This window comes from Chiloscyllium plagiosum, unplaced genomic scaffold (assembly GCF_037043375.1).
Source record: "Chiloscyllium plagiosum isolate Xiang-an unplaced genomic scaffold, Cpla_swu_hap1 HiC_scaffold_3, whole genome shotgun sequence".
In the NCBI taxonomy this organism is placed as follows: Eukaryota; Metazoa; Chordata; class Chondrichthyes; order Orectolobiformes; family Hemiscylliidae; genus Chiloscyllium; species Chiloscyllium plagiosum.
Genome location: NW_028270141.1, coordinates 557,900 through 584,279, shown reverse-complemented (window position 1 = coordinate 584,279; position 26,380 = coordinate 557,900). Strand labels below are relative to the sequence as shown.

Genomic DNA, 26,380 nt, shown 5'->3' with positions numbered 1-26,380 from the left:
CCAACTCATCCATGCCACCCAGATATCCTAACCTAATCTAGTCCCATTGCCAGCATTTGGCCTATATCCCTCTAAACCCATCCCATTCATATACCCATCCAGCTGCCATTCAAATGCTGTAATTGTACTAGCCTCCAAATAATATGGTGTCCTTTCTGATAAGAGGCATGTTGCACTGTGGCCAGGTCTGTAAGCAATGGGCGAGCCCTCCTGTTAGCCACATTAAGTTCCAACTGTTACCTCTCACCATCTGGGTTGGTAGATTCACATTTCCGAAGGATGTCCATTTACACCAACTGCACACAGAAGTAACAGCAGAAATATAATGTTATTTTATCAAGTGCAACACCATGTTATGAAGGTGTAGGTGTGTAGTGTATGTTTAAGAGAGGGTGGAAGCTGGTACGGACCTAGAGAGGTGCAGAGTGTGCAGAAGAAAATGTAAAATGTAACATTTAGTTTGAAACAGATAGCTGGAGATGAGTTGCCACGGTACACAACAAACTAGAGTTCAGCCGATCAGTTTAAATTATGCCCCAAAATACCAAAATCCAATCGAATTTGGATTTTAATGTTTTGATGATATTGACCAATGAGATGGTCTGATGTTGTAGAGTATATAAAACGGGGGATTTTGAACAGTTAGCCAGAATGGTAAAGAGCATCAACAAAATTCAACCTGTAGAACCTCTCTCTGAAAGGTACTTTTTCATATGAAATTTATGAAGCAGAAGACCGAAGAAAACAGGAAAGTACAGATGAAGATACCAAGGGAAAAGTGACAACTGACTGGTTTTGAAATTTGATTTTTTTGTTGTTAAACCTAATCAGGGGGGTTTTCTGTGTGCATGGTTTAAATTAGCAGAAGTGTTTACCCGGTGTCATAACAGTTTGGGGGCTCATAAAACAAAGAAAGAACAAAGAGCTGATCCAAATGTACTGTCTAAACCTGTTGGTCAATTCCTAAGCATCTGTATCCCTCTGCTCCCCACCTACTCATGCATCTGTCCAGACGCATCTTAAATGATTCTACCATGCCTGCCTCTACCACCCCTGCTGGCAACGCGTTCCAAATGCCCACCGCCCTCTGTGTGAAGTACTTGCCACGTGTATCCCCCATAAACTTTCCACCTCTCACCTTGAAATCGTGACCACTCGTCATTGAATCCTTCACCTTAGGAAAAAGCTTGTCTCTATTCACCCTGTCCATACCCTTCATGATTTTATAAACCTCAATCAGGTCCCCCCTCAATCTCCTTTTTTCTAATGAAAATAAACCTAACCTACTCAACCTCTCTTCATAGCTAGCACCTTCCATACTAGGCAACATCCTTGTAAGCCTTCTCTGCACCCTCTCCAAAGCGTCCACATCCTTTTGGTAATGTGGCAACCAGAAATGTATACAGTATTCTAAATGCGGCTGAACCAATGTTTTGTACAATGTTAACATGACCTGCCAGCTCTTATACTCAATACCCCATCCAATGAAGGCAAGCATTCTATATGCCTTCATGACCATTCTATCCACCTGTGCAGCAACCTTCAGGGTACAATGGACCTGCACTCCCAGATCTCTCTGCCCATCAACTTTTCCCAAGGCTCTTCCATTCATTGTATAATTCACTCTAGAATTAGTCTCGCCAAAATGCATCACCTCACATTTGTCTGGATTGAAATCCATATGCCACTTTTCCGCCCAACTCTCAAGTCTATCTATATCCTGTATTCTTTGACAGTCCCCTATGCTTTCTGCTACTCTACCAATCTTTGAGTCATCTGCAAACTTGCTGATCATACCAACAGTGCCCTCTTCCAGATCATTTATGTATATCACAAACAACAGTGGCCCCAGCACTGACCCCTGTGGAACACCACTGGTCACCTTTCTCCATTTCAAGAAACTCCCTTCAACTACTACTCTCTGTCTCCTGCTGCTCAACCAGTTCTTTATCCACCTAGCTAGAACACCCTGCACACCATATGACTTCACTTTCTCCATTAGTCTATCATGGGGAACCTTATCAAACATCTTACTAAAGTCCATGTATATGACATCAACAGCCCTTCCTTCATCTATCAACTTGGTCACTTCCTCGAAGAACTCTATTACGTTGGTAAGACACAGTCTCCCCTGACAAAACCATGTTACGTATCACTGATAAGCCCATTCTTTTCTAAATATAAATAGATCTTATCCCTCAGTATTTTCTCCAGCAGCTTTCCCACCACTGACATCAGGCTCACTAGTCTGAAATTACCCAGACTCCCTACTACCCTTCTTGTACATGGGGTCAACATGAGCAACCCTCCAGTCATCTGGCACTTCCCCTGTATTTAAGGATATCACAAAGATATCTGTCAGGGCCCCAGCTATTTCCTCTCTCGCCTCCCTCAGCAACCTGGGATAGATCCCATGCGGTCCTGGAGATTTATCCACCTTAATAACCTCTAACCTACCCAACACATCTTCCCTACTTATGTCAACGTGATCCAGACTAATCAAACTTCTATCTCTAATCTCAACATTCATCATGTTCCTCTCCTCAGTGAACATTGATGCAAAGTAATCATTCAGAATCTCACCCATTTTCTCAGGTTCGACACACAGCCTTCCTTCACTATCTTTTAGTGGACCAACCCGTTCTCTAGTTACCCGTTTGCTTCTTATATAAGAATAAAATGCTTTTGGATTCTCCTTAATTCTGCTTGCTAAAGCTATTTCATGACCCCTTTTAGCCTGCTTGATTCCTCATTTAAGACTTGTCCTACTCTTCTGATATTCCTCCAGGGCCCGTTCTGTTCTTAGCTGCCTAGACCTTATATATGCTTCCCTTTTCCTCTTAGCTAGTCATACAATTTCTCCACCGTTTACGAATCTTGCCCTTCCTATCCTTTGCCTTCAACAGGACATGCCTATCCTACACTATCTTTAACCTATCTTTGAAAGCCTCCCACATCTCAAATGTGGACTTCCCTTCAAATGGCTGTGTCCAATCTATATTTCTGAGCTCCTGCCTAATTTTGACATAATTGGCCTTGGCCCAGTTTAGTACTCTTACCTTTAGGACTACTCTCTACTAGTATTGTAAAACTTACAGAATTGTGGTCACTGTTCTCAAAGATATCCCCCACTGCAAATTCTACCATCTGTCCTGGCTCGTTCCCCAGTACCAGGTCCAATATGGCCCCTTCCCTCATCGGACTATTGACATACTACTCTAGAAAACTCTCCTGGACACTTCTTACACATTCTACCCCATCCAGACCTCTGACACGAAGTGTATCCCAGTCAATGTTGGGAAAAAGTAAAATCTCCCATCACCACTACCCTATTGTCTCTACATCTTTCCATAATTTTTTATCTATTTGTTCTTCTACCTCACGCTCACTGTTGGGAGGCCTGTAATACAGCCCCAACAGTGTGAGTGCACCCTTCTTATTTCTCAGCTCCACCCATAATGCCTCACTACCCAAGACCTCCATAGTGTGCTCCTTTAGCACAGCCGTGATATCATCCCTGACTAGCAATGCAACTCCACCCGCCCCCCGCCCCCCCGCTTTTACTTCCCTCCCTGTCCTGTCTGAAGCATCTATATCCTGGAACATTCAGTTGCCAATCATCATGCCCTTCCTTCAACCAAGTCTCTGTGATTGCAATAACATCATACTCCCAGGCACCAATCCAAGCCCTAAGTTCATCTGCCTTACACACTATACTCCTTACATTAAAGTAGATGCATTTTGTGCCACCAGTTTTTTTGCGCTCATCTGTTCTCTGCCTACTCTTCCCTTTATTAATACCACTTTCATAATTCTTACAGTCTTCAGTCCCCACCTCACTGCCTACTTGTTTTCTCTTCTGGATCCCAGCCCCTGCCCCAGCCCCAACAGCAGTAGGAAAATCTCTCCCAAGGACATTGGTTCCAGTCTGGTTCAGATATAGACCGTCCATTTTGTAAAAGTCACACCTTCCCCAGAACCGGTCTCAATGTCCAACAAACCTGAACCAGGGGGAGTGGCATTTTTGATAAGGGATAGCATTACAGCTATGTTGAGGGAGGATATTCCCGGAAATACATCCAGGGAAGTTATTTTGGTGGAACTGAGAAATAAGAAAGGGGAGATCACCTTACTGGGAATGTATTATAGACTCCCTAATAGTCAGAGGGAAATTGAGAAACAAACTTGTAAGGAGATCTCAGTTATCTGTAAGAATAATAGGGTAGTTATGGTAGGGGATTTTAACTTTCCAAACATTGACTGGGACTGCCATAGTGTTAAAGGTTTAAATGGAGAGGAATTTGTTAAGTGCATACAAGACAATTTTCTGATTCAGTATGTAGATGTACCTCCTAGAGAAGGTGCAAAACTTGACCTACTCTTGAGAAATAAGGCAGGGCAGGTGACTGAGGTGTCAGTGGGGGAGGATTTTGGAGCCAGCGACCATAGTTCTATTCGTTTTAAAATAGTGATGGAAAAGGATAGACCAGATCTAAAAGTTGAAGTTCTAAATTGGAGAAAGGCCAATTTTGACGGTATGAAGCAAGAACTTTCGAAAGCTGATTGGAGGCAGATGTTTGCAGGTAAAGGGATGGCTGGAAAATGGGAAGCCAACAGGAATCCAGAGAAAGTATATTCCTGTCAGGGTGAAAGGGAAGGCTGGTAGGTGTAGGGAATGCTGGATGACTAAACAAATTGAGGGTTTGGTTAAGAAAAAGAAGGAAGCATATGTCAGGTATAGACAGGATAGATCAAGTAAATCCTTAGAAGAGTATAAAGGAAGTAGGAGTATACTTAAGAGGGAAATCAGGAGGGCTAAACGGGGTCATGAGATAGCTTTGGCAAATAGAATTAAGGAGAATACAAAAGGTTTTTACAAATATATTAAGAACAAAAGGGTAACTAGGGAGAGAATAGGGCCCCTCAAAGATCAGCAAAGCGGCCTTTGTGTGGAGCCACAGAAAATGGGGGAGATACCAAATGAATATTTTGCATCAGTATTTACTGTGGAAAAGGATATGGAAGATATAGACCGTAGGGAAATAGATGGTGACATCTTGCAAAATGTCCAGATATACAGAGGAGGAAGTGCTGGATGTCTTGAACAGTTAAAGATGGATAAATCCACAGGACCTGATCAGGTGTACCCGAGAACTCTGTGGAAAACTAGAGAACTGATTGCTGAGCATTTTGCTGAGATATTTGTATCATCGATAGTCACAGGTGAAGTGCCGGAAGACTGGAGGTTGGCAAACGTGGTGCCACTGTTTAAGAAGGGCGGTAAAGACAAGCCAGGGAACTACAGACCGGTGAGCCTGACCTCAGTGGTGGGCAAGTTGTTGGAGGGAATCCTGAAGGACAGGATGTACATGTATTTGGAAAGGGAAGGACTGATTAGGGATAGTCAACATGGCTTTGTGCATGGGAAATCATGTCTCACAAACTTGATTGAGTTTTTTGATGAAGTAACAAAGAAGATTGATGAGGGCAGAGCGGTAGATGTGATCTATATGGACTTCAGTAAGGCGTTCGGCAAGGTTCCCCATGGGAGACTGTTTAGCAAGGTTAGATGTCATGGAAGGAGAAAGTGAGGTCTGCAGATGCTGGAGATCAAAGTTGAAACTTTATTGCTGGAACAGCACAGCAGGTCAGGCAGCATCCAGGGAACAGGAGATTCGACGTTTCGGGCACAGGCCCTTCTTCAGGAATGAGCAGAGAGTGTTCAGCAGGAGAAGATAAAAGGTAGGGAGGAGGGACTTGGAGGAGGGGCGTTGGAAATGTGATAGGTGGAAAGAGGTCAAGGTGAGGTTGATAGGTCGGAGTAGGATGGAGGCGGAGAGGTCAAGAAGAAGACTGCAGGTCAGAAGAGGTCAAGAAGAAGACTGCTCCTGCCCAACCGAACTCATCTCGGCATACCTCGACACGGTCCTGTCCCCATTAGTCCAAGAACTCCCCACCTACGTTCGTGACACCACCCACGCCCTCCACCTCCTCCAGGATTTCTGCTTCCCCGGTCCCCAACGCCTCATCTTCACCATGGACATCCAGTCCCTGTACACCTCCATCCCCCATCACGAAGGACTCAAAGCACTCCGCTTCTTCCTTTCCCGCCGTACCACCCAGTACCCTTCCACCGACACCCTCCTTCGACTGACCGAACTGGTCCTCACCCTGAACAACTTTCCTTTCCAATCCTCCCACTTTCTCCAAACAAAAGGAGTAGCCATGGGCACCCGCATGGGCCCCAGCTATGCCTGCCTCTTCGTAGGGTATGTGGAACAATCCATCTTCCGCAACTACACTGGCCCCACCCCCCATCTTTTCCTTCGCTACATTGATGACTGTATCGGCGCTACCTCGTGCTCCCACGAGGAGGTTGAACAGTTCATCCACTACACTAACACCTTCCACCCCGACCTCAAATTCACCTGGACAGTCTCGGACTCCTCCCTCCCCTTCCTAGACCTTTCTGTTTCTATCTCAGGCGACCGAATCAACACGGACATCTACTACAAACCAACCGATTCCCACAGCTACCTGGACTACACCGCCTCCCATCCTGCCCCCTGTAAAAACACCATCCCATTCTCCCAATTCCTTCGTCTCCGCCGCATCTGCTCCCAGGAGGACCAGTTCAAAATACGTACAACACAGATGGCCTCCTTCTTCAAGGACCGCAATTTCCCCCCGACGTGGTCGACGGTGCCCTCCACCGCATCTCCTCCACTTCCCGCTCCTCCGCCCTTGAGCCCCGCCCCTCCAACCGCCACCAGGACAGAACCCCACTGGTCCTCACCTACCACCCCACCAATCTCCACGTACAGCGCATCATCCGCCGTCACTTCCGCCACCTCAAAACAGACCCCAGCACCAAGGATATATTTCCCTCCCCTCCCCTATCAGCTTTCCGTAGAGACCACTCCCTCCGCGACTCCCTTGTCAGATCCACACCCCCCACCGACCCAACCTCCACTCCCGGCACCTTCCCTTGCAACCGCAGGAGGTGCAACACTTGCGCCCACACCTCCCCCCTCACTTCTCTCCAAGGCCCCAAAGGAAACTTCCATATCCGCCACAGATTCACCTGCACCTCCACCCACATCATCTACTGCATCCGCTGCAGCCGGTGTGGCCTCCTCTATATTGGGGAGACAGGCCGCCTACTTGCGGAGCGATTCAGAGAGCACCTCTGGGCCACCCGGACGAACCAACCCAACCACCCTGTAGCACAGCATTTCAACTCCCCCTCCCACTCCACCGAGGATATGCAGGTCATTGGACTCATCCACCGCCAAACCACAACAACGCGACGGTCGGAGGAGGAGCGTCTTATCTTCCGACTGGGAACCCTCCAACCACAGGGGATGAACTTGGACTTCACCAGTTTCTTCATCCCCCCTCCCCCCACCTTGTCTCAGCCGAATCCCTCCAGCCCGGCACCGCCTTCCTGACCTGCAGTCTTCTTCTTGACCTCTCCGCCTCCATCCTACTCCGACCTATCAACCTCACCTTGACCTCTTTCCACCTATCACATTTCCAACTCCCCTCCTCCAAGTCCCTCCTCCCTACCTTTTATCTTCTCCTGCTGAACACTCTCTGCTCATTCCTGAAGAAGGGCCTGTGCCCGAAACGTCAAATCTCCTGTTCCCTGGATGCTGCCTGACCTGCTGTGCTGTTCCAGCAATAAAGTTTCAACTTAGATCTCATGGAATACAGGGAGAACTAACCATTTGGATACAGAACTGGCTCAAAGTAGAAGACAGAGGGTGGTGGTGGAGGGTTGTTTTTCAGACCGGAGGCCTGTGACCAGTGGAGTGCTACAAGGATCAGTGCTGGGCCCTCTACATTTTGTCATTAACATGAATGATTTGGATGTGAGCATAAGGGGTACAGTTAGTAAGTTTGCAGATGACACCAAAATTGAAGGTGTAGTGGACACAAAGAGGGTTACCTCAGATTACAAAAGGATCTGGACGAGATGGGCCAGTCGGCTGAGAGGTGGCAGATGGATTAGATTAGATTAGATTAGATTAGATTAGCACTGCTGCCTCACAGTGCCAGTGACCCGGGTTCAATTCCCGCCTCAGGCGACTGACTGTGTGGAGTTTGCTCATTCTCCCCGTGTCTGCGTGGGTTTCCTCCGGGTGCTCCAGTTTCCTCCCACAGTCCAAAGATGTGCAGGGCAGGTGAATTGGCCATACTAAATTGCCCGTAGTGTTAGGTAAGGGGTAAATGTAGGGATATGGGTGGGTTGCGCTTCGGCGGGGCGGTGTGGACTTGTTGGGCCGAAGGGCCTGTTTCCACACTGTAAGTAATCTAATCTAATCCAATCTAATGGGCCAATCGGCTGAGAGGTGGCAGATGGAGTTTAATTCAGATAAATGCGAGGTGCTGCATTTTGGGAAAGCAAATCTTCGCAGGACTTATACACTTAATGGTAAGGTCCTAGGGAGTGTTGCTGAACAAAGAGACCTTGGAGTGCAGGTTCATAGCTCCTTGAAAGTGGAGTCACAGGTAGATAGGATAGTGAAGAAGGCGTTTGGTATGCTTTCCTTTATTGGTCAGAGTATTGAGTACAGGAGTTGGGAGGTCATGTTGTGGCTGTACAGGACATTGGTTAGGCCACTGTTGGAATTCTGCGTGTAATTCTGGTCTCCTTCCTATTGGAAAGATGTTGTGAAACTTGAAAGGGTTCAGAAAAGATTTACAAGGACATTGCCAGGGTTGGAGGATCTGAGCTACAGGGAGAGGCTGAACAGGCTGGGGCCGTTTTCCCTGAAGCGTCGGAGGCTGAGGGTTGACCTTATAGAGATTTACAAAATTATGAGCGGCATGGATAGGATAAATAGACAAAGTCTTTTCCCTTGGGTCGGGGAGTCCAGAACTCGAGGGCATAGGTTTAGGGTGAGAGGGGAAAGATATAAAAGAGACCTAAGGGGCAACTTTTTCACGCAGAGAGTGGTACGTGTATGGAATGAGCTGCCAGAGGAAGTGGTGGAGGCTGGCACAATTGCAACATTTAAGAGGCATTTGGATGGGTATATGAATAGGAAGGATTTGGAGGGATATGGACTGGGTGCTGGCAGGTGGGACTAGATTGGGTTGGGATATCTAGTTGGCATGGATGGGTTGGACCGAAGAGTCTGTTTCCGTGCTGTACATCTCTATGACACTATGACTCAATGACTATCTCTCAAGCCATATGTTCATCCTACCTATGTTTTCATTTCTACGTTGGCTAGCACATGGCACTGGTAGTAATCCCGAGATCACTACCTTTGAGGTCCTTTTCTTTAACTTCTCTCCTAGTTCCCTGAATTCTTCTTTCAGGACCTCATCTCATTTCCTACTTATATCATTGGTGCCTATATGCACCAAGACAACTGTCTGTTCACCCTCCCCTTTTAGAATGCTCTGTAGCCGATCGGTGACATCCCTGACCCAAGCATCTGGGAGGCAACATACTATCCAGGAATCCCGTTTTCGGCTACTCCCCTTACAATAGAATCCCCTTTGACTATGGCCCTACGAGTCTTTTTCCTGCCCTTCTGAACAGCAGTGCCCGCCATGGTGCCATGATCTTGACAACTGCTGCCCTCCCCTGGTGAACCATCTCCCCCAACAGTATCCAAAACGGTAAACCTGTTGTGGATGGAGATGACCGCAGGGGACACCTGCACTGCCTTTCTCCTCTTTTTCTGTTTTTTGGTCACCCATTCACTGTCTTGCTCAGTAATCCTAACCTGAGGTGTGACCTGTTCACTAAACGTGCTATCCACGACCTCTTGAGCACCGCGGATGCTCCACAGTGAGTCCATCCGCAGCTCCAGAGCCGTCATGTGGTCAAACAAGAGCTGCAGCTGGACACACTTCTTGCAAATGTAAGAGTCAGGAATGTCAGACACGTTCCTAAGCTCCCACATCAAGCAAGAGGCACATGCCATGGGTCTGAGGTCCCCTGCCATTGTAAGCTGAGCTTTATGTGAACTAACTAAAACCAAACAATGCACTTAAATATATGAAAAAGAAAGATAAAGAAAAAATAAAAGCCTTACCTTACAAAGTCTTTTTCTTTCGGTTAGAGGAGGGGGGCAGGAGGGGGATAGCCACTGCCCAAATATAAATTAAGCCCTTCCCTTCCCGGAAACCCTCGCTTCACTCCACCTTCTCTCCTCGCCGCTCTGTCAAAATGGAGGCCCGACTCCCGAGGTAAGTCCCTTTTTAAGTGAGAAATCTTACCCTTCCCGGCAGTATCCGTGATTTGAACCGCTTAGACATATCCAGTCTGACAGATTAGAATAGGTTTGGGGTACAAAACAAAACCCAGTAGATTTAAACATTTGCAGGTTAGTGCCCTAGGTCCTAAAATAAAACATAGGTATGACAATTTGTTTAATTTCAGTGACTTGTGGTTGATTAAATTAAAAGTGAGAGAAATGGTTCTTAAAATTGCTGAAGAGGTTCTGGGGTTTGAAGATAATTCCCAAATTTGCCAAGAAAGTTTAGAAGGAAAGAAAAAGACCTTACTTTTAGAATGAGCAAATAGGGTTAGGGAAACAGACAAGTGCACTAGAGTTAGAAAAACCTAAATTACAATTGAGGAAAATGGAGTTAGAAGATAAACAAAGGGAGAGAGGAAGAAAAAAAGAGAGAGAGTAAAAAGAAAGAGAGAAGGGAAAGAGAGAGAAAGAAAGGGAGAGAGAATTTGAGCTTCACAAGTTATGACTTTTGTCAGCAATGTCAAGTTAACAAGATGGAGATTAAAAGAGAAGGTAGTGATATATACAAATATGTCAGAATTCTGCTAAATTTTGATGAGAAAGATGTAGAAGCCTTCTTTATTTCATTTGTAAAATTGTCTAGGCAGATGAGGTAATCAGAGGACTTGTGGGTAATGCTAGTTCAGACTAAATTGGTCAGCAGAGTTAGTGAGGTATTTGTAGTGCTGTCAGATGAGGGGTCAGGAGATTATGAAGAGGTCAAACAGACTATCTTGAGTGCTTATGAATTGGTACCAGAAGCATATAGACAGCGGTTCAGAAACATAAAGAAGGAAAAGGGTCAGACCTATGTTGAGTTTGAAAGAATTTAACATAGTCATTTTGATAGATGGGTGCAGGCCTTATAGATAGTTAAGATCTATGAGTCTCTAAGAGAGATTATTCTGCTGGAGGAGTTTAAAAACTCATTTCCAGAGTTGGTAAGAATTCACATGGAGGAACAGAAACTCAGGAATTGAGAAGAGCAGCAGAATTCGCAGATGAATACATGTTGGTGCTTAAGATAAGCTTCCGGCAAAGATTTCATCCTGTGAGGGGTAGAACTTGGGAGAAGAGGAGATTCTATACTATGAAACACAGGTAAGAGTTCACTACAGGTTAAAAAAGAAGCCCAAGAGGGTGGAAAGGAGGTGAAAGGTCTCAGGTGTTTCTATTATGGTAAAATGGGACACAAAAAATCATAGTGCTGGTCATTAAAGAAAGGCACTGTGGGAAAAGATGTGATAAAAGAAGTTAAGCCAGTGGCATTAGTGAAGGTAGTAGAGGAGACCCCAAGAAAAGTCAAGGAGCTGCAGGGGAGTGCACAGTCTAGGCAGGGGCAAGGAGTTGGTGCCTGATCTCTATAAAGAATTCGCCGCTGTGTGTAAAGTTTACTCAGAAAGAACAAGGGAAGAAGGGCAAGAAGTTATAATTTTGAGAGATCCAGGATCTAACCACTCTCCCATAGTAAGTGATGAACAAATTTGCACTCTTTCCGTCCTGTTACCCGAGAGAGTGGTAATTTGTGGAACAGATGGTCTGAAATTCAGCGTTCACCTATGTAAGATCAGGTCTTTTTAGATTAGAATCCCTACAGTATGGAAAAAAGTACAGACCGACCCTCTGAAGAGTAACCCACCCAGAGCCATTCCCCTACCCTTTATTTACCCCTGACTAATGCTCCTAATCTGCACATCTTTGGATTGTGGGAGGAAACTAGAGCACCCAGAGGAAACCCACGCAAATACAGGGAGAATGTGCAAACTCCACATAGACAGTCTCCCTGGCGCTGAGAGGCAGCAGTGCTAATCACTGAGCCATTGTGCTGCGGTTGGAGTGCCAGCTCAAGACTGTGGAAGAAACAGTGGGAGTGATTGACAGAATGTGAGTTACAGGAATCCAGTTTGTTCTTGGGAACAATTTAGCAGGGTCCAAAGTGCGAGTGACACCCCTTGTTATGGAAAAGCCCAAGGAAGACGAGGAAACTGAGAAGTTAAAAGAAAAATATCCTGGTATTTTCCCAGACTGTGTAGTAACAAGATCCCACTATCATAAGTCACAGCACGAAGCAAAAACTAAAGAGAAGGGTGAAGGCGTTACAGAACATAGAACATTACAGTGCAGTACAGGCCCTTTAGCTCTCTATGTTGCACCGATCTGTGAAACCAATCTGAAACCCTATCCAACCTACACTATTCCATTTTCATCCATATGTCTATCCAATGACCATTTAAATGCCCTTAAAATTGGCGAGTGTGTAACTGTTGCAGGCAGTGCATTCCATGCCCCTACTACTCTGAGTAAAGAAACTACCTCTGACATCTATCTTGTATCTATCACCCTTCAACTTAAAGCTATGCCCCCCATGCTGAAGTTGAGGTTCAATTAGCGGTACCCTGTTTAACATAATGGTGCAGGAAAAACCTGAACAGGCAGAGGGTCAGACAAAGGTGTTTAGCCCTGAAAGGCTTATTGACTAGCAACAGAAAAACGAGACAATAAAATATGTATATGTTGATGCATACTCTGAAAAGGAAGCAGAGGATATTCCTGAGGGTTATTATCTGAAAAAACTGGAGAAACATGTGTTAGTTACTGCCCCGCAGAGTGAGGAATCAAATCCAGATGATGTGGAATTTGATGTGTCTCAAAATACGTTAAACAATGAGGAAGTTCTTGAGGAATGGGATAAGGGAGTAAACTATCTGTCTCATGAACAAAAAACACAATTGAAAGGTTTGTCACAGCAGTATGAAGACATATGTAGGAATAAGATATGGAAGACTAATGCTATTGTGCATGAGGGAGACATAGGGAATACTGTTCCAATAAAACAACACCTGTCAAAGCCAGATAGGTCCAGAAAGAAGTGGAGGCCATGCTCAACGAAGATATCATCAAACCAAGTCAGAGTGAGTGGAGTTCGCCAGTCATCTTGGTTCCCAAAACTGATGGAACTCAACAATTTTGCATGGATTATCAGAAGGTCAACGCTGTGATGAAATCAAACTCATACATAATCCCGAGATTGGAGGATTTTATCGAGAAAGTTGGACAAGCCAAAAGTTGGACTGACCACGTGGTTATTGGCAGGTGTGTTTGTCAGAGAGAATGAAAGGGATTTCTGCATTTTGTAACCCCAGAGGGGCTATATGAATTAAAAGTGAGCCCTTTGGAATGAAGAACACATGCACCACATTCCAAAGCCTCATGAACAGAGTTGTGGCTGGGTTAACAAACTGTGCAGTCTGTTTGAACAACGTAGTGATCTTTAGTGAGCCCTGGAAAGATCATATGGTACAGTTGGCAGAGCTCTTTGACTGATTAAGAGAAGCAAAACTGGTTATAAACGTAAACAAAATTGAATTCGTGAAAGCAGAAATGATGTTCTTGGGACATAACATTAGTCATGGAAGGTTGACCCCGTGGAATGCAAAGACAAAGGCCTTCGAGGAATTTCCATGACCAACCTCGAAGAGAGAAGTGCTTCAATTTTTAGGACTAAGTGGATTCTATCGGAAGTTTGTTCCAAACTTTAGCAGTGTAGTCGCACCATTAGCCAATTTGCTGAAGAAGAACACAAAGTTTCAGTGAACAGAACAATGCCAGGAGGCATTCAACAGTTTAAAAACAATATTAACCACTGCACCAGTTTTAGCTACACCAAACTTTTTGAAACCTTTCAAGGTTGCAATGATGCTAGTGACATAGGAGTTGGAGCTGTACTGCTACAGAAAGATTATGATGGAATTGAACTGCCAGTCGGCTACTTTTCAAAGAAACTCAACACCGAGCAGAGAAAATACTGTACGATCGAAAAAGAACTATTGCATTTGGTACTGGCCTTACAACATTTTAATGTGTGTGTCACAAACAAAGTGTCAGAGATGGTTGTGTACACGGATCACAATCCTCTTATATATTTGGAATGCTTTAAATACAAGAATATGAGACTATTTCATTGGAGTCTTATGTTGCAGATTTAGAATTTGCAGGTCTTACATGTTGCAGGTCATAAGAATGTAATAGCAGATGTGTTATCGCGGATATAACTGATAAAGTATAGATGAGATTGGTATCTATTCAATGTTATATATATATATGAGGGGAGAAATTAATATGAACTTAGGTGAAAGTCATATGTATGTCATGGTAATGTGATTAAGGAATAGAGAAAAAAAAGAAGCCATCTTTTCATGATGATGGTTCATTTGTTTTCTTAAGGGAGGAGGTATTATGAAGGTGTAGGTGTGTGGAAGCTGGCATGAAGCTAGAGAGGCACAGAGTGTGCTGAAAAATTTAAAAATGTAACATTTGGTTGTGAAAACAGATAGCTGGAGCTGAGTTGCCATGGTACACAACAAATTGGAATTTAGCCAATTAGTTTAAATTATGCCCCAAGCTACCAAAGTCCAATTGAATTTGAATGTTAATGTTTTGAAGACATCAGACCAATGATACGGTCCGATGTTTTGAGTATATAAAATTGGGCATTTTGAACAATTAGCCAGTGCAGCAAAAAGCACCAACGAAATACGGCTTGCAGAGCCTCTCTCTGAAAGGTACATTTTCATATGAAATTTATGAAGCAGAAGACCGAAGGAACCCAGTAAAGTACAGATGAAGATACCAAGGGAAAAGTGACAACTGGCTGGTTTCAAAATTTGTTTTTTTTGGTTAAACTCAATCAAGGGGTTTTATCAGATCAGTATATTGTTATAGAGTGGGAGGTAGGCAAATTGACCAGACAAAAGAGGATTACCATGTCGATAGATGTTGTTTAATGTTTTTGTGTTTCTTAGAGTTAAAGAATAAATTGTTAATTTTTCTTTACATTGAGGGAATTTGGTAGTTCTTTGTCATTCATACTTTAACAGATTACGAGGTGAGCTTTTGTGTGTGCATCTTTTAAATTAGCAGAAGGGTTTACGCCATATTGTAGCAACCATAAATACAGCAATTATTGACCCAGATTCCACCGTAAGCAACAGAGGAATGGTACTTGCCCTTCATTACTGATATTCCTGTCCACAGACATTTCATGGGCATTGTGCTGCAACTTACAATAATTAGTCATTTCAGTATTTGCCCTCTTCAGGGTTCTGGGTCTATATGAATAGGCTTGTCTCACAAATCAATGAGATTGAAGAGTCCTCATTGAGGGCTTGAATTCACTCTCTGCAAGTGAATAGGTTAAATGTGATCCACAGACTCTGAATGAGAAACTGTAAGTTATAATATTTAATTCAATGTAACAGCATGCCCAGAAAGTAAAACAAAGCAAAAGAAAGAAAGATGAAGTTAAGACAGAAAGGGCAAGATAAATAAGACAGTAATAAGTCAAATAAAAATGTTCAATGATAGTTAAGGTCTAAAGGAATGTGACTCCACACAGGTAAAAGGACATTTTCAAACTAGAAAGTTTGTATACCAGTTTTTATGACCAGTTAATACCACTGAAAATACACTTACATCTGAAAGGCTAACATCTGATCTTATTTTGTACGGTTAGCGAGTGGCCAGTAGCTACGTGCAACAACTTCAAATCCTTCATCTGTTTTAATGAGTCATAGGGTCATACCACATGGAAATAGTCCCTTTGGCCCAACTCGACCATGTCAATCAGGTTTTCCAAATAGAACTAGTCCTATTTCACTGCATTTGGCCCATATCCCTTGAAACCTTTCCTATCCATGTACCTGCCCAAATGTCTTTTAAATGTTGTAATTGTACCTGCCTCTACCACTGACTCTGGAAGCTTGTTCCATATACGCACCACCCTCTATGTAAAAAGTTACCTTTTAAATCTTTCCCATTTTACCTTAAACCTATGCCCTCTAGTTTCGGACTCCCCTATCCTGGGAAATAAACCTTGCTTATTCACCTTATCTATGCCCCTCATGATTTTATAAACCTCTATAAGGAGACCCCTCAGCCTCCTATTCTCCAGAGACAAAAGTTCCAGCCTAAACACACTCTCGTTATCACTCAAACCTTCCACATGAATCCCCAAATCAACCTGAGGTTGATGTATTGTCACATGTACCGAGGTACAGTGAAAGGCATTGTTTTGTATGTTATTCAGGCAGATCATACCATACCAAGTGCATCAAGGTAGAAAAACAGTGTTACAGCTACAGAGAAGGTGCAGAGAGATCAATGTCTGCCCTGACAGTTTTAGAAAGATCAAGAACCCATTACAATGTCATGTAGAATTCTTAAAATTTAAACTCCAGTTCATACTTGTTGACCTCCTCCTGTGCATGCTTTATTGAATCTATAGCACTCCGACTTTCACTAAGAGTGGCACGGCGGCACTGCAGTTAGCACTGCTGCCTCACAGCACCAGGGTCCCAGGTTCGATTCCAGCCTCGGACGACTGTCTGTGTGGAGTTTGCATGTTCTCCCCGTGTCTGCATGGGTTTGCTCCGGTTTCCTCTCACAGTCCAAAGATATGCAGGCCAGCTGAATTGGCCATGCTAAATTGCCCATAGTGTTAGGTGCATTAGTCAGAGGGAAATAGGTCTTTGTGGGTTTCTCTTCTGAGGGCCGGTGTGGACTGGTTGGGCCGAAGGGCCTGGTTCCATACTGTAGGGAATCTAATCTAAAAAGAGTATTTGCTTTCTTCTTCAACCTTGTGCTGTGCTCTGCTGTCTTTGGTTTCTCACTCTCCAATAAATATGTTTAATTTTTTAATTTGTTTTAATTTTTTTGGTGAGCTCTTTTTGGCGTGAAAATTTGTGAAAGGTCAAGATACATTAAACAGCAACTTCCTGAGTTACACATTTGGCTGCACAAGTTCAGAAGTTGCTATCTGATTTACTGTGTATAGTTTTGGGTTTCCGTACTTGTGAAAGGATGTATTGGCACTGGAGGGGGTGCAGGGGAGTTCACTAAATTGATTCTGGAGTTGAGAGGGTTGGCTTATGAGGAGATTTTGAGTAGACTGGGACTATGTTCATTGGAATTTAGAAGAAAAGGGGAGTTCACATAAAAACATAAAATTATGGCGGGAATAGATAAGATAGAAGCAGGGGGTTTGTTTCCACTGGCGGGTGAAACTAGAACGAGGGGCATAGCCTCAAAATAAGGGAGAGCAGATTTAGGACTGAGATGAGGAGGAACTTCTTCACCAAGGGTGTTGTAAATCTGTGGAATTCCCTGCCCAGTAAAACTGTTGAGGCTGCCTTGTTAAATGTTTTTAAGGCAAAGACAAAATTTTGAACAGTAAAGGAGTTAAGAGCGATAGTGAGCAGACGGGTAAGTGAAGTTGAGTCCATGAAAAGATCAGCCATGATCTGATTGAATAATGGAGCAGGGTCAATGGGCCACTTTGCCTACTCCTGCTCCTAGTTCATATTTGTTCTTACTGCATAGCAGTGGTGAGTTCTGCTGATTTTATTGCTTTTCTTCCTGCAACATGATAACAGTTGCTTTAAGAGGGACACAAAGCTACAATACTGATTGTATTTGTCTAGATTTCATTGCCATGATTGATGACATTCTTATGGTATGTGGCATTTTCTAAACTCTCTTGAGTATGCTTCAGCCTTACCATATCTGTCAGGACATCTGTCCTTGTCTTACACTGTTTGTAGTTCTGTCTCCCTTTCATCCTATTTGTGCCATAATGCATCATTTAAATCACGTAAAATCCCAACTCACTTTATATATCACTAATGCTTTCATTAAACATTTAGCTCTAAATTGAATAATAACCTGAAATTTAAACAAGTCTGTGGATATTCTATCAGAATCCATCTACATGTATTCTGTGGATTGTTTTTCAGGGGAATATATAGAGGGATTGACCGACCAGGATCTATTACTAATCCATTCATGCAGGCAGTGGACTACAGTGACTGCACACAGCTTAGAGGAGGGCCACTATGTGATTGGACCGAAGATTGACATCCCACTGCAATACCTCGGTAAGGAAAGCAATAAGATGAAAGCAATGATGTTTCCAAATTTGGGAAAAGTGTAGAGGTCACCTTCACTTTATGGATCTGGGTAATTAATCAGCTAAATCTTTGCAGTTGAATGCCATGAAGCATGCAGCCTGATAATCATTGAATTAGGTTTCTACCTTGTATCAACCCATGTTGTCAAAGTCAATTAAGAATTAAGTATTGAATGTGAAATAGTAAGTAATTCTTAGCTAAACAGGATCATAAAAAAGTTTCAATGTTTACCTCAATTGATTATACAGCCTACTGCATGCATGTTATTCTGAAAGGCCCTAACCCTAACCCTAATAGACCCAGAATGCAGTTCAATCTCTCCAAATGGTATTAGCATTTAGTAAATTCATAACAATGCTTCGCTTAATCAGATCATCACTCACTGCTGACTTGTTTCTGATTGAATTAATCTGGTTATTTGTGGATGAAAGAATGCAATGAGAAATAACAATACAACCTCTTCTGTTGCTATTATAGAGTCATAGAGATGTACACATGGAAACAGACCCTTCGGTCCAACCTGTCCATGCCGACCAGATATCCCAACCCAATCTAGTCCCACCTGCCAGCACCCGGCCCATATCCCTCCAAACCCTTCCTATTCATATACCCATCCAAATGCCTCTTAAATGTTGCAATTGTGCCAGCCTCCACCACTTCCTCTGGCAGCTCATTCCATACATGTACCACCCTCTGTGTGAAAAAGTTGCCCCTTAGGTCTCTTTTATATCTTTCCCCTCTTACCCTAAACCTATGCCCTCTAATTCTGGACTCCCCGACCCCAGGGAAAAGACTTTGTCTATTTACCCTGTCCATGCCCCTCATAATTTTGTAATCCTCTATAAGGTCACCCCTCAGCCTCCGACGCTCCAGGGAAAACAGCCCCAGCCTGTTCAGCCTCTCCCTGTAGCTCAGATCCTCCAACCCTGGCAACATCCTTGTAAATCCTTTCTGAACCCTTTCAGGTTTCACAACATCTTTCCGATAGGAAGGAGACCAGAATTGCATGCAATATTCCAACAGTGGCCTAACCAATGTCCTGTCCAGCTGCAACATGACCTCCCAACTCCTGTATTCAATACTCTGACCAATAAAGGAAAGCATACCAAACGCCTTCTTCATTATCCTATCTGCCTGCAACTCCACTTTCAAGGAGCTATGAACCTGCACTCCAAGGTCTCAGCAAAAGAGTATTTCCTAGGTCAAACAATTGGTGATAAGCAATTAATAATGACCAATAGCTTTAACAACATTGAGGTAAATATGTGAACTAAAACCAGTCCCTCTGTCCTTAGGTCCAAATGAACGTTGTAATAAAACTTCCATGGAATTTAAATCACATAGTAGGGGAGATGGTTCCAGTTGCATGGAAGATTATAAAATTAATAGTAAAGGAGCAGGTAGGATTATTGGTTCATGATGGGATTGATTGTTACCAGGAAGGGACAGAATGTGTGAATGTCATATTGAACCAAGGAACCACGAAACTGTTGGGAAAGTCAATAATAGAATAAACTTAAGATCTTTGCATCTTGATGCATGAGCACTCAGTATAAGTTAGATGAACTGGTGGCACAAATCAAAATACATTGAGGTAACAGGACTTTAGACTAGTTAAATGGGGGTTGGGTTCAGGAGAGGTTGTGAAAGTTTCCAGAATAAGTAACAGTAGAGAGAGAATGGAAAGGGTTCAACTTCAGGCATAACAGATAAGGGGCAACCAAGTTAGGGGCAGTGGTCCATACAGGATTAAGGGTATTGTGCTTAAATGCACGCTGCTTACAAAACAAGGTAAGTGAGCTTGTAGTACAGTTTGAAATTGGTGTGTATGATGTTATGGATAGCATAGAGATGTGGTTGCATGGACATCAGGGAACTAAATATCCAGGGATACATGACTTATAGTTGGACAGGCTGAAGGAGGAAGTGAAGTACAGGGGCGGGGTTGCCTTGTTAATAAACAGTGAAGTTAAATTGATAGCAAGAAGTGATTTAGAAGGTGTATATGTGTGAATAGAGTTGAGGAACCGCGTAGGAAAAAAAGACTCTGGGAGTTGTGCACAGGCTTCCTAACAGTACTCAGGATATGGGGCAGAAAATAAAATAGAAGATAGCAAAGTCATGTAAGTAAGGCACTATTATTGTAATCATGGGGGCTTCAAAATGCAGATGGACTGGGAAAATCAGGTTGGTACTGGATTCCAAGAAAAGGAATTAGTAGAATGTCTACAAGATGGTTTTTGGAGCAACTTTGGTAGAACTTTGATAGGTGGAGTTGTGGACAGTGAGGAGGGCTGTTGTCGGCTGCAGAGGGACTTAGATATGATGCAGAGCTGGGCTGAGGAGTGGCAGATGGAGTTCAACCCTGCCAAGTGTGAGGTTGTCCATTTTGGAAGAACAAATAAGAATGCGGAATACAGGGTTAATGGTAGGGTTCTTAGTCAGGTGGAGGAACAGAGGGATCTTGGGGTCTATGTACATAGATCTTTGAAGGTTGCCACTCAGGTGGATAGAGTTTGTAAGAAGGCCTATGGAGTATTATCGTTCATTAGCAGAGGGATTGAATTCAAGAGTCGTGAAGTGATGTTGCAGCTGTACAGGACTTTGGTTAGGCCACAGTTGGAGTACTGTGTGCAGTTCTGGTCGCCTCACTTTAGGAAAGATGTGGAAGCTTTGGAGAGGATGCAGAGAAGATTTACCAGGATGTTGCCTGGAATGGAGAGGAAGTCGTACGAGGATAGGTTGAGAGTTCTCGGCCTTTTTTCGTTGGAACGGCGAAGGATGAGGGGTGACTTGATAGAGGTTTCTAAGATGATCAGAGGAATAGATAGAGTAGACAGTCAGAAACTTTTTCCCCGGGTACAACAGAGTGTTACAAGGGGACATAAATTTAAGGTGAAGGGTGGAAGGTATAGGGGAGATGTCAGGGGTGGGTTCTTTACCCAGAGAGTGGTGGGGGCATGGAATGCGCTGCCCGTGGGAGTGGTAGAGTCGGAATCATTGGCGACCTTTAAGCGGCATTTGGATAGGTACATGGATGGGTACTTAATCTAGGTTAGAAGTTCGGCACAACATCGTGGGCCGAAGGGCCTGTTCTGTGCTGTATTGTTCTGTTCTGTTCTGTTCTGTTCTAACCCATTCGGGAACGGGCAATTCTGGATTGAGTGATGTGTAGTAGAGTCATAGAGGTGTACAGCACGGAAATAGACCCTTCAGTTCAACTTGTCCATGTCGATCAGATATCCTAAATTAATCTAGTTCCATTTTCCAGCACTTGGCCCATACCCCTCTAAACCCCTCCTATTCATATTTCCGTCCAGATGCCTTTTAAGTGCTGTAATTGTACTGGCCTCCATCACTTCCTATGGCAGCTCATTCCATACACACAGCACCCTTTGCGTGAAAATATTACCCTTAAGTCCCTTTCAAATTTTTCCACTCCCATCCTCAACCTATGCCTTCTAGTTCTGGACTCCCCCACCCCAGGGAAAAGACCTTGTTTATTTACCCTATCCATGGCCCTCGTGATTTTCTAATCCTCTATAAGGTCACCCCTCAGCCTCTGACATTTTAGGGAAAACAGTCCCAACCTATTCAGCCTCCCCTTTAGCAGAAAGCCTCCAACCCTGGCAATATTCTTATAAATCTATTCTGAACCCTTTCAAGTTTCACAACATCCTTCCTATAGGAGGGACACTAGAGTTGCAGGATGTTAAGCTGAAGGAACCCGCAGGGGCCAGTGACCATGATATGATCAAATTCACCCCGCAGTTTGAGAGGGAGAAACTGGAATCAGATGTAATGGTATTATCATCGATTAATGGTAACTACAAAGTCATGAGGGAGCAGTTGACCAGAGATGATTGGAAGGGAAGTCTAGCAGAGATGATAGTGGAGTATCAATGGCAGGAGTTTCTGGGGTAATTTGTAAGGCGCAACAGAAATTCATCTTGAGGAGGAAGAAAGTTTCAAGGGGGAGGATAAGGTAACCATTGTTGACAAGGGAAATCAGGGACAGTATAAAATCAAAAGTAAAAGCAATGTAGTGAAGATTAGTGGGAAGCCAGAGGATTGGGAAGCCCTTAAAATCCAGCAGAGGATAACTTAAAAAAAATAATAAGGAAGGAGAAGATGAAATAAGGGGAAGCTAGCTAGTCATATAAAATAAAATTACAAGAGTTACTTTAGAAATATAAAAGGGAAGGGGTGAGTGAGAAAGGCAAAAGTGGACATTGGACTGCTGGAAAATGATGCTGAAGACCTTGTAATGGGGAAACAAAGAAAGGGCAGAGGAACAGAAGAGGTATTTTTCATCAGTCTTCACAATGGAAGACACCAGTAACATACCAGAACTTAAAGAGAATCGGGGGGTGAGGTGAGTGTAGTGGCCGTCACTATGAAGGTGGTGCTGGGGAAGCTGAATGGTATGAAGGTGGATAAATCACTTGGATCAGATGAACGAACCCCCAGGGTTCTGAAGGAGACATCATTGAGGAATTAGGAGTGATCCTTCAATCAGGGAGGGTCCCAGAGGACTGGAAAATGGCTTCTGTAACGCCCCTGTTTAAGAAGGGATGGAGGCGGAAGATGGGAAGTTAAAGAACAGTTAGCCTGATCTTGGTTGTTTTTTACAGTCCATTACTAAGGATGCGATTGTGGAATATTTCACTCAGAGGGCTTATGTTCATTTATGGATCAGGAACTGTAAGATAGGAACACAAGAAGCCATTCAGCCCTTCAATGCTGCTCCCCCATTCAATAGGATCATGGCTGATATGATATTCCTCATGTCTACTTCCTGCATTTTCCCCATAACTACTATTTCTCCAGCTAATCAAAAATCTATTGATCTCAGTCTTAAATCTACTCAAGGGCTCTGCCTTCACTGCTCTCCACGGCAAGGAGTTCCAAAGACTCTCAACCCTCTGAGAGAAGAATTTCCTCTTCATCTCAGTCTGAAATTGGTGCCCCTTTATTCTGAGACTATGCCCTCACGTTCTAGACTTTCCCATGTAGGGGAAACACCGTCTCAGCATTTACCCTGAGAAGCCCATTAAGAATCCCATACATTTCAATGAGATCACCTCTCATTCTTCTAAACTCCAGTGAGTAGAGTCCAAACCTGTTTATCCTTTGCTTGTAATCAATCCATCCATACAGTGGATCACCAGAGTCAACCTTCTCTGCACTGCCTCCAATAAAACAATTCCTTTCCTTAAATAAGGGGAGCAAAGCTGCTCACAGCCCTCCTGATGTGGTCTCCAAAATCTTGTTCAGTTGCAGTAAGACTTCTCTACTTGTACATGGGCCAATACTCCATCAGATATCCTGATTATCTTCTGCACCTGTGTACTAGCTTTCTGTGTTTTGTGCACAAATCCCCCCAAGTCCTTTCGTATTGCAGCTTTCTGCAGTTTTTCTCCAGTTAAATAATACCCTGTTCTTCTGTTCTCCCTATCAAAATGAAAAACTTCACATTTTCCCACAATATACTCTATTTGCCATACATTTGCCTACTTAACCAATCGATATCTCTCTGTTAACTGTCTGTATCCCTCTTAGAGTCTATCTTTCCATCTATTTTAGTGTCATCTGCAAATTTGGCGACAATATAATCACTTCCTTTTTGCAAGTCATTAATGTATATTATAAACACTTGTGGTCCCAGCACTGATCCCTGTGGAACCCCATTAGTCATGGGTTGCCAATTTGCCAAGAACTCCTTATCCCCACTTGCTGTTTCCTGCGCATGAACCAATTCCCTGTCCGGACATTATGTCCAATACCATTGTCGCTAGTCTTAGGACATAACCTTTTGCGAGGTACCTTGTTGAACACCTTTTGGAGTCCAAATGTATCTACGGTTCTCCTTTATCCACTCTGGTTGAGACTTACTCAAAAAGATCAAATAAATTATTTAGACATGATTTCCTTTTCATGAAGCCATTCTGACTCTGCTTGATTAGATTATGATTTTCTAAATGTTCTGCTATTACTTCCTTCATAACTGATCCCAATACTTTTCCAACAATAGGTGTTAAGGTTAATCGGCCTATAATTACCCACATTTTGTCTCTCTCTATTTTTGAATATGAGAGTCACTTTCCAATCCTCTAGTACTTCTCCAGAATGCAACAATTTTTGGAAAATTACAATCAATGCATCCACTATATGGTAGCTACTTATTGTAGAATCCTAAACTTAAAGCCATCAGAGCCAGGGGACTTATCTGCCTTTATACCCATTAGTTGGTCCAATGCTACTTCTCTAGTGATGGCGATGGTGCTTAATTCCTCTACCTATACTCTTTAGTATTAATGGAATATCACAGTATTTTCCACCACTGCTGGTAAGGAGGGAAAGTCTTATGAAGAAAGATTGAGGGACTTGAGGCTGTTTACATTAGAGAGAAGGTTGAGAGGTGACTTAATTGAGACATACAAGATAAACAGAGGGTTAGATCGGATGGGCAGTGAGAGCTTTTATCCTTGGTTGATGATGGCTAGCTTGAGAGATGATAGATATAGGACAGATGTCAGAGGTAGTTTCTTTACTCAGAGAGTAGTAGGGATGTGGAACGCACTGCTTGCAACAGTTGTAGACTCACCAACTTTACGAGCATTTAGGTGTTATTAGATAGGCATATGGACGCAAATGGAATAGTATAGATTAGATAGGCTTCAGATTGCTTTCACAGGATGGCACAACATCGAGGGCCAAAGGGCGTTTACTGCATTGTAATGTTTTATATGTTCTAATGTCAATTGGCTGCCTGCCAAGGTAGACTAGAGTAGATTTATTTGTCATTTCTACCATATACAACTGATACATAAAAAACGAGAAAGCGCTCCTCCAGGACCAAGGACAGCACAAACTACACAATCATACACAGGGCAGCATTAAGTGCATAAGAAGTGCAAAACATGCAAGCTACAGTATAATAAAAGAATGATAATTAATACACATTTTTCTAGCAGCAATTTGAAGTCATGCAAAGAATTTCAGATGAAAACTAGTCCAATCATACAGTGTTAATGAGGCTGATGGCTTGTGGGAAGAAACTGTTGCACAGTCTGTGCGAGACTGAATCCTCCAATATCTTCTGCCAGATGTCAGGATGGAGAAGAGTTTGAGTGACGAATGTGTGGGGTCTTCCACAATGCTGTAAGCCTTTTGGATGTGGTGTAAATGTCTGAATGGAGGGGAGAGAGATCCCAATGATCTTCTGAGCTGTCCTCACTATCTGTTGTAAGGTCTTACGATCCAAAATGGTGCAATTCCCGAACAAAGCAGTGATACAGCAGCTCAGGGTACTCTCAATGAACCCTCATTAGAACGTGATGAGGAATGCGGGGTGGGAGATGGGCTTTCCTCAGTCTACACTGAAAGTCGAGAAGTTGCTAGGCTTTCTTGGCTATAGAGCTGGTGTAGAGGGATCAGGTGGTTGTAGTGCCAAATTGTATGGCTCCCTGAATGTGTCTGGACCCCAAACTGTTCTTCAAAAGAAACAGCCCATAAGGTCTAATTTTGGTAAAACACAAATGATGCAGCTGTCTTGCTCTGTACTACAATAATGGTATATTCTAGCCATGAAAAGGGACCAACGGACATGGAAAAAAATTTTTTTTTTATTGATTTTTCTCCAAAAAATGACAGCAAAACAAGGTTCAATCACAAGCAATAAACAACAGTATCCTTTTATAGTTTGGCTGTGCTGCCAAATGCTTCAACAAACTATTATTCATCTCTTCTGCATTATTAAAGGTGCTTTTATATTCCTTTACTGATCTTATTTCTCCTCACGCTATAGCTTTCTAATGTTTGTATATTTTTTTTCAGGTTTAGACTATGTAAGATTTCTGTATAATTTCCCTTGGTAGAGTTATTAGGAATGTTAAGAGAAGCACACATTTTTCTTAATCAACTTGAATGAAATTGCAGAATCAGTATATTATAACTAAAAATGTCTCCAAAGTTTCCAAAGAAAGCATTAAAAAGAATTGCTGTATTTGAGTTAATATTTGCAGAAATTTGATCCCTGGTTTTGTTTGTTATGTGATTACTATATTTTATCAAAAAGTCTAACATAACTGAATACTATCGATGAAGAAAAACAGCTATGTTAATCTCTAGATTAATAAATGATCAGTGAAAGAT

At 43.1% G+C, this 26,380-nt stretch overlaps 1 protein-coding gene across 3 annotated transcripts in view; it reads left to right on the top strand.

Annotated features, from left to right (window-relative positions):
- garem2 (GRB2 associated regulator of MAPK1 subtype 2) overlaps positions 1–26,380 on the top strand; it is a 322,420-nt gene that overhangs the window by 78,990 nt on the left and 217,050 nt on the right. Inside the window, exon 2 of one of the 3 annotated variants that reach the window (XM_043675852.2) lies at positions 18,050–18,190. The exons of 1 other annotated variant lie outside the window; for it this stretch is intronic. In XM_043675852.2, the coding sequence (XP_043531787.2) occupies positions 18,050–18,190 (141 nt within the window). Of the gene's footprint in view, positions 1–18,049; positions 18,191–26,380 lie in introns of those variants that run through there. One more of the 3 variants, XM_043675871.2, reaches the window with a different exon arrangement.